This window comes from Hemitrygon akajei, chromosome 5, assembly GCF_048418815.1.
Source record: "Hemitrygon akajei chromosome 5, sHemAka1.3, whole genome shotgun sequence".
NCBI lineage: Eukaryota > Metazoa > Chordata > Chondrichthyes > Myliobatiformes > Dasyatidae > Hemitrygon > Hemitrygon akajei.
Window position 1 is genome coordinate 105,005,864 of NC_133128.1, and position 8,991 is coordinate 105,014,854.

The following is an 8,991-nucleotide window of genomic DNA, read 5'->3' on the forward strand; positions in this document are numbered from 1 at the left end:
CTTGTTCCATGTGCAAGGGTAAGTGCCAGGAGGGAGATCAGTGGGGTGGGACGAATGGAGAAGGGAGTCACATAGGGAGTGATCCCTGTGGAAAGCAGAAAGTTGGAGGGGGATGAGGAAAGACCTGCCTGGTGGGGTGGTAGGTGAGTGTAAGGAACCTTATCCCTGGTGGGGTGGTAGGTGAGTGTAAGGAACCTTATCCCTGGTGGGGTGGTAGGAGAGGACGAGTAACGCTATCCCTGGTGGGCTGGTAGGAGAGAACGAGGAACCCTATCCCTGGTGGGGTGGTAGGTGAGGGTGATGAACCCTATCCCTGGTGGGGTGGTAGGAGAGAACGAGGAACCCTATCCTTGGTGGGGTGGCAAGTGAGGGCAAGGAACCCCATCCCTGGTGGGCTGGTAGGTGAGGGCAGAAATGTACGAAATGGAAAAGATGCAGATGAGGGCAGCAATGTTGATGGAGGAATGAAGGCCCTTTTCTTTGAAGAAGGAAGACATCTCATTAGTTCTGGAATTGAAAAACCTCATCCTGAGAGCAGATGCATCGAAGACAGAGGAACTGAGAGAAGGGGATGGCATTTGTATGTGTATGTTCTGCAGGAGCAGTTTTCTAAATACACCTGATTGCATATTTGTGACAAAAAGGGTGCATGTTGGCAAGCTGTGTCTGTGAGAGAACAAGTCAGTGGGATTATATTGGAAAGGCCATAAGTCTGGAGAAAGATAGAGAACTATTGAGGAAAAGATAACACAGGGAAAATTGCAGTCCTGGCAGAGTAACTTGTAGTGCTAATTACACCGTTACAGTCATATTACCTACTCCACTGAACTTTGTTGGATTTAGAGTTTTGATTGTAATGGCAAATTTTATAAACTTCTTGTATTTGTTTATAATTAATTTCTGCCACAGTCTGTGCTCACAAATCTGCCAGCCTTTATTCATGTAGTACACAATCATTTGATCACAAGGTTAATTTATAGTTTTAAAATTCTACCAACTATGTGTAATTTTGTTGGCGTCATTTAAAAGAGTAAGGCCCATGTTTGCACAGCCCAGTGATTGAATGGAATTTAATATGCATGTAGAAAGGTGTGCTTCAAAAGGGTGTTTGACTGCAACTGCATCAGATGAGTAGTTTCTATAGTGGTCTCACCATTCATTGTTGCTTACATGGGGCACTTGCATTATCATAGCTTGGTTATGGCTTTATCTAATGATTTAAGACACTGGCATCCAGCTGTGCTATTATTTTCAATGTGTCTGGCTCCACATCTTTCTTAAATCCACTTAACAGCTTCTTGTCTAGAGTGAACTAAGCTTTTTCTTCCCTTCAGATCTCTTGGGTTTCCTCCTCTTGTGTTGTGTCAAGAACGGTATCCAATGTAATGTGCGTAATGGTCATATTTGGAACTGTGGGAAGTATCACCTGCCCAGGCCTTTGCAGTGCCATTTCAGCACCCGCACTTTGCAAAGTGGGATGCCGAATGTACCATAGTTTTTTTATATATAGAATATGCAGCATCCTGTGATACCTGCTTCCATTGAGCTGTTAGGAACCAGTTGACCCTGAGTCACTGTATTTGTCAGTCTCAAACAGGCTTGGAGTTTTCACTAAATTGTTCTACATTAGTAATTGTTTGGTCCATTCTTCACAGTACACCTCAGCCCCAGCAACATACAGCAGCTCTCTGCGATGCCAACACTATGCCTCACCTTTAATATGTTGTTGTCAACACAGTGTTGATTAGATTGCCATGAAGTCACTGTCAGTGGGAGAAAGGTTGGTGGGTGGGGTTGCAGCACACACCACCCAGTATAATACTTGCTGTATAAAAGAAGCATTTAGTATTTTCCCGGCATAAACTCTTCTATTTTAACCGACGTTTTAATGACAAACTCCACTGTCTTCATCAGGGATGAATAATCTCACAAATACATCTGTATTTTGCTTCTAGTGCAAAAACAAATGCAGAAAGAATGTAGTTTTCACCACATAATTAAATGCAAATGACATTTCTCTTTTTTTTTGCTGTATAATCTCACAAACACCTCTGTTATGCAATCTGGATGCCCAGAAATACACACAAAATGCTGGTGGAATGCAGCAGGCCAGGCAGCATCTATAGGAAGAAGTACAGTCGACATTTTGGGCCGAGACTCGTCGTGAGGAATAGTCAGTTTGACATGGAGCCCACTGGTAATTGTTTGGTTACCATTCCTGCTGCACAAGTCACTGAGAGTACACTGTACGTACAGAGAGTGTATTTTTGTTGGAAGATAAAATAATGCTTCCAATGCAAAAACCAAACACAGAAAGAACCTAGTTTTCACCACAAAATTAAATGTAAATCACATTCCTCTTGTTATTTTTTGAACAAAATTCCTAAAGGTAACTTTGGGTCGATAAACTGTTTCCCTTCAATGTGAGAATCAAGAGGAGTGGCTCATTGGTATCAGAACTGTTAAGAGAGCTGGGATGTCTGATAGATGAGCCATCTACAGACAAACGAGCTTGTTGCTTGCTTCTTTCCTGCTTCTCTCCCAGTTGCCATGCGTCTAATGGTTTTAGACATCCAGTCCACAGCTCACATTAACATATTGAAAATAGCATATCCATTTTCGTTTTATGTCCATAAACCCACTTAGCAATTGCATCCAATAGTACTGGCTGCTTTCTTAAATCTTAGACAATGTAAGCCGGCATGCTTTCCCCATGCATGCAACTAATGTAGCCTGTTGGTTCTTGTTGATATGGTTCTTGTTAAGTTTTGTATTTGTAATTTCATGCACTGTTCTTCTATTCTGCCTGCTGCCCCTTGGATAGGCTGACCTCTGCTCTCCGTACGACATCCTGCAGTCGGACGTCCACACCATTCAAAGGACTGTTGCCGCACTGCTGACAAACAGGGAGAAAGTTCAACAGCCAACACCAGCCTTTCTCACTTGGGATCTGTTTGGCTTTTGTGTATTCCACGCTTTCTTTTTAGTGCTGCTATATATTACTTACAACTGGAGCGTATTGGTTTAGAACATTGCATGTGCATATATCCTTGCACCGTGTGTATAATCCAGTTACAGGTATTTGTACTCTTTTTAATACCCATTGTCTATTTCATACTGTTACACTGCAGACCAAGAGTTTTCCAAAGAGGGGGTGCAAAAACAAAAAGGACATAGCTTTAAGAAGAGAGGCCAGAGGGACAGAACAGTTTACAGTACAGGCAATTCCCCATGCTCTCTGTAAGGAGTTTGTATGTTCTCCCTGTGGCAGAGTGGGTTTCCTCTCACAGTCCAAAGGTTGATTGGTCATTATAAATTGGGATTAAATCGGGGGATTGCTGGGCGGTGTGGCTCGAAGGGTCAGAAGGGCCTATTTCACACTATAAAATAATTTAAAGGTGACATCAGGGTAGCTTCTGCACTTAGAGTGTATATTTGGAATGAGCTGCCAGAAATAGTGGTTGTGGTGGGCACATTAAACATCATATATATGCAAATGCATATCTGGTTCTGCATAGATAGGAGAGGTTTAGAGGGCTCTGGGCCAAATACAAGCAGATGGGACCAGCTCACTGACAAACGCATCTGGATGAAGGGCCTGTTTCCATGCTGTGACTTAAGTGCTCATGGGTTAGCATGGATGTGGTGGGCCAGACAACCTGTTTTTATGATTCTTTACCATAACTGAGAATACCCTATACCTTCCTGAAAGACAGAACTCATTTGCTCCTGCATCTTAACAGTGTCATTGTAAAACCAGGGTGAATAAACCTGGAATCTCTTTCTATTTAGGAAAGATACTTGCATCTCCTACCAATGGCAACTTATAAGTTGAGTTGCCATTTGCACCCCAGCAACCCTGTGACTAAAATCCTTTGGCTAGGGCTAGATTGGAAACATATGTACATTGACATGAAAATAAGTTGCTCTTTTTGATGGAAACCGTACATCTGAGGAAGGTTGTTGACCTTCAGCACCATTCTATGGTGAAACTGTGAGCTTCTCACTTTGTCCAAGGCCACTTTGTGAATAGGCAGGTTTGGTGATGCTGTGCTGACTATGCTCAGATGGACCGGGCAATGCATAGAGAATCTTGCAGAAAGGGAGAAGTTGCTCCTTTAAGATACCTTGAGTCATTAAGTAAAATTTGATTGTTTTTACAAGGAAATCAAACTCAGAATGCGGGTGTTGTGAGGTACAAACTACTGTTAATAAAACCCATGCATTGATCACAATACCAATTCACTGTGGCTAGCTTGGGTGCTATTTGGTTTGAGCAGGCAGGTAGTGAGGTAGTCATAGTCAAATGAAAACGTTTGGGGCATAATGAGTTTGATCATCAATATTGATGAACCGATCCTGGAGGAGATAGCTCAGGATTTCTGGTGTTTCCGTGTTTAATCTGTGTGGCTATTCATGAACTGCTGAAAAGATGTTTCAGCACTGATCCAAGCTCTCTTCTCCTGCTTGCTGGTGTAACTTGACTCACTTTCAAGAAAGCAGGGAGATGTACATGCCACGTATGTTATGTTCCTTGTTGGAGTGTGAGTGAGCTGGAAGGCTGGTGAGTAACCTGACTGATTAGCACTGGTCCTGATGGCAATCGAACAGCAGCTCAGAAGCCAACTGAATTCCCTTTGCACATGCATGTCTTTGGCTCTTATCAGTCTGGGAAGAATCTGCAGTAACATCTCTACTTTTTGTGCTACCTTTCCATAGGAGAAGCTATGTTTACCCCATCACATACTGGAAGGAAAAGGGTTGCTGAAAGTAAGTATGACTGTTCAAGCACTGCTGAACTGGGCCATGACCAGATCCCCATTGTTTACGTGAATCCAAAACTACAGTGTTGCCGGCCTCTGAAAGTTCAACAAGTGACACAGCCTCAAGCCCAGGATGAGTACATAGCATACAAAAGGTGGACATTTTCCTCAGCTGATTTGTGGAGCTATTTCTGTACACTAGCAGCATTTAGAAGCATACTACATTCGTCACAGTATTTAGTTAATACGTAAACTTTTCAACTACAGATAGTTACAGCTTTTGCAGAAGTGGGGAAAGCCCAAATCTCTTGTATCTTTTAATGTATTAAAGAGACACTCTTTTGTTTTGTTAATTTGTTTAATTATGGCTTTGTTTAATTATAAAATAATGGCTTTTGATTGTGAAGAAGTTTAGAACGTGGTCATAATTTATTTATATTATTTATTCAGATGTTTTACCCACCCATTGAGATGATGGTTGTAAATTTGAAAGGCTTGCAGCTGAAACTTTTTTTTACAGATTTAAGCTATTTTATTTTATGGTGTTAGTTTAGTCATTTTTAGTTAATATTTGGTTTCATCAGTTGAACAACCTTATAGCTTCCTGAGAATCTGCTTGTGATCTTCATGTGAAATGATAATAAGAGAGAAGGGCATTTACTCGTTTGAGGCAGTGCCTGACAATGTTTCAGACTAATCAAGTAAATTTTACTTACTGCTGCAATTAAAATAACAAGAAAGTGTTTGAATAGTTTAAACAAGTTTCTGTGGACACTCAGTTAATTCTCCCTGGTGCTTCATTCCAGTTCATACACCCTGGATCAGATAGACTGGTTGGCTGACAAGTTTAGAAATCAAATCAGTATGATTTTGACTCTCCGCATGGATGGGGCAAATGTAAAGAGGGATTTTAATAACACATTGCTCAGATGAATGGTCTAGGATGACTCAAGCTATGACTAAAAGCAGGAGCGAGGGGAGGCTCAAATTAGTGGAATGTTTCCTAGACCAATATAGCTTGCTGCTTTGACGTTTGTGATTGCCCCCGCCTAATATGACAGAATCTTTAAAAATTTACATAAAAAGGCCATTTTATTGATGGTAAAATTGATATTACCATACTTAATATTGCAACATTACCAAAATCTGAACCCAGATTAACTCTGTGGAATAACCCTGTGGTTTATCGTGGATGTGTGAACCAAACCTCTAGATTTTACTGTACTTAATCCAACACAGAACAGACAACTCACTGTAGGTTATTCAGGCTGACAAGTTGCCTTCCTACAGCACCTGGTGGCACATTATCTAAATATGCAAACAGTTGTACTGAATTATGTGAGCTGCAGGAACGAACTAGAGATTTATAAGCCAAACACAAATGTTAGTTATTACACTTGATTGCCAATTTCGGGGATCAGTTAAAATATAAAAGTACTCAGGAATCATTGTCCCTACCAAACTCACAAGTTGTTGTGTGCCAGTCTGCAGAAGCAGTCATTTTGTAAGCCATACAGCCAGCATTCTCTGAACATTCAAACACCGCTTGCAGTTAACATGAATGAAGCTGTGTTTCCATGGTTGCCAACCCTTAGGTTTACTCATGCAGATGAAAGTAGAGCTGACAATAAAAAAAATGCAGGAATATACCTGTAACTACCATTTAAAAAGAAAAATAGCCAGTTCCAAACAAAGGAAAAACTATCCTCTCAGTAGTACCTGCTGCCAGAAATATGTGTTAATTGGGATTGGAAAGGGGCATTGGGGATGGGGGAGTTGTGCAGAAAACCCATGTGTCTCCAACATCACCTCCAGCTGTCTGAAGAGTGGGGTCAGAGGCATAGATCCCCCAAGATCTGGAAACAACTGTGTATGATTACTCCTTTCTGAATGTGGATCTTTTGCTGCAGTTTGGTATAATAAAGATGCACAGAGATATCCAAATACACACCATGCTTTTCATATGTAACAGCTTGCATGATGCATTGCTAGTCAAATTGGTTTGCTGTCAGCATTTTGCTGGGATAGGCGTCTTTTTCATCATTTTTGTGGTTTCTTCTGAGATGTGGAAACTGGTCCTTGGGTGAGGAGAGGGGAAGGAGGGAAATGAGTGGGCTGACAATGAACATTAATAGAAGAGAGTTTTCATTGATGTGTTTTGTCTTAAAGATTGATTTTAGGGTGTAGCAATGACAGTTCTGCTAATTATGAATGGTGTGGGTAAGAGGTCCATCTGAAGAGTGGGGCAAAGTCCTGGTGGTGGGCTCTGAGGTGGTGTGGCAGGCCATGTGGTGGAACCAAGGTGTGTGGGAAACGAATACAGAATTATCCATGATAAAAGTAATCCAGAAACAAGTAAATTCCATTTCTGCCTGCCAACCTCAATCAAAATTAGCTTGTCAGTGTGAATTATATTAATGGAAATGATGTTTTAGTAATTATTGCCAATATTTTTCTTGTTAGAAATTCCATTCATCACCTTTATGTACCATGCTGTATGATGTGGCAGATCATGGTCTTCCATCTGTCTTTAGTCAATAATCTCTTCAATTCTTTTCTCTGTCCATGACCCTGACTGTTCTTGGTAAATTTTCTACAGAAGTAGTTTGCTGTTGCTTTCTGGGCAGTGTCTTTACAAGATGGTGACCCCAGCCATTATTAATACTCTTCAGAGATGATCTGCCTGACATCAGTGGTCATGTGACCAGAACTTGTGATATACACCACTTGCTCCCATGGTCATGTGATCCTGATTGAGGGGCCAGGCACGTGTGATACCTTGTCCAATGGTGAGCTGCAGGCTAGCGAAGGTTTGGTAGAGATGTATCTCCACTCCACCACCCTAGAAGTTCAATTAGTGGGTGAAATTTGGGGCAGAGAGGGTGAAAACTGAGCGTTTCAATTAGGATGAACAACTGGCAAGAGTTGGAGGGGTTACGCTTCAGTATTTCAACCACTTCTTCATGTCAGTTACCTGTGTAGGTTCAAGACACTTACAAGTACTGCAAAGGAGATTGTTATCAGAAAATAAATGAGTGTTGCACAGCCGCAGGAAGTATCAACAGCATTCCTCCTAAGGCATAAACTCACCAAATCATCTTATAACTAATCTCAAATAACTAATACAGTCTCCTGAGGCACCTGTTTGTGAAGGAGAGGTAGTATTGACATTTGAAGAAAAAGATAGGATCAAGCAAGAAAATCTATTAGTTGTGTCATCATTACACTGGTGTCCATTCAAAGTGCTGCTTTTCTTTTAAACAAGATAGTAGATAGTAGAACAAGACAGCAGGGCACTGCAATAGACTGTGCACTTAAATGGATTTCTATTATCTTGGATAATAAGAGACAAAAGCAATTTTTGACAAATGCAGGTTGTTTCGAATCAGAAGTATATAACATCTAGACTAGAGGAAGCATAATTTGTAGATGAGGAGAACTTCTGATTCGCATCTTTAAGGTGAGCTGTGCTGTGCAAATGCAATTTAAGTGTATGTAATGACCTTGTGCTTTTTAAAAATCCCCAGATTGAGTGTCTGTTGAATGACATCAGGTTTTCATTATTCGCAGCTGATGTCAGCTTATATTGTGTGTGTAAAAATATGCTCTAACTTTTAATATTTTGTAAAATTATGGTTTTTAGAGAGTGATTGATTTCTGGGAAGCTCAGTTACACTCATATGGCCAAAAGATCTTATGTTGTCTGTATATAGATTGGGGAATGTATTTTGCATGTGTGGCCTTTGATGTTATCTGAAGCCATTGTACATAGTGTATATTTTGTAAAAAATCACTTCTATTGTAACATCAGTAATAAAGTTATGTTATTTACACAACCTGTGTCTTCTCCCTGTTATTCCAGCAGGAGTCAGTTTTACCTTGCAGAAATTTACGATGTCCCAAATCATTGTCTTATATATATTTAACTCTTGTTTATCAGTTAACTGAATCCTAAATATCAGTTTACAATTACCACAAAAGTTAAACAAACCAAACTTTAAAGATTCATGACCCTAATAGGGAGAGGGGGTATTTGTTTGGATGTGGGTGAGGTCCTTAATGAGTACTTTACATCAGTACCTACCAAGGAGAGGGACATGGAGCACAGGGAGATCAGTACTGTGAGTGTATTGATACGCTCAGGCATTTCAGGAAGAGTTAGTGTCTCTTAAAGAGCATGAAGTCCCCAGGGCTTGATTGGATATAGAGCCATAGAGAAGTACAGCAC

At 40.7% G+C, this 8,991-nt stretch overlaps 1 protein-coding gene across 5 annotated transcripts in view; it reads left to right on the plus strand.

Annotated features, from left to right (window-relative positions):
- The window catches only part of lrch1 (leucine-rich repeats and calponin homology (CH) domain containing 1), a 502,659-nt gene extending 494,060 nt beyond the window's left edge, over positions 1-8,599 (plus strand). For 4 of the 5 annotated variants that reach the window (XM_073046169.1, XM_073046165.1, XM_073046166.1 and 1 more), the window contains 2 exons: positions 2,825-3,078; positions 4,720-8,599. In XM_073046169.1, the coding sequence (XP_072902270.1) occupies positions 2,825-3,028 (204 nt within the window). In that variant the 3' untranslated portion in view covers positions 3,029-3,078; positions 4,720-8,599. The remainder of the gene's footprint in view (positions 1-2,824; positions 3,079-4,719) is intronic. The other variant, XM_073046167.1, reaches the window with a different exon arrangement.
- Positions 8,600-8,991: the final 392 nt, after the last annotated feature.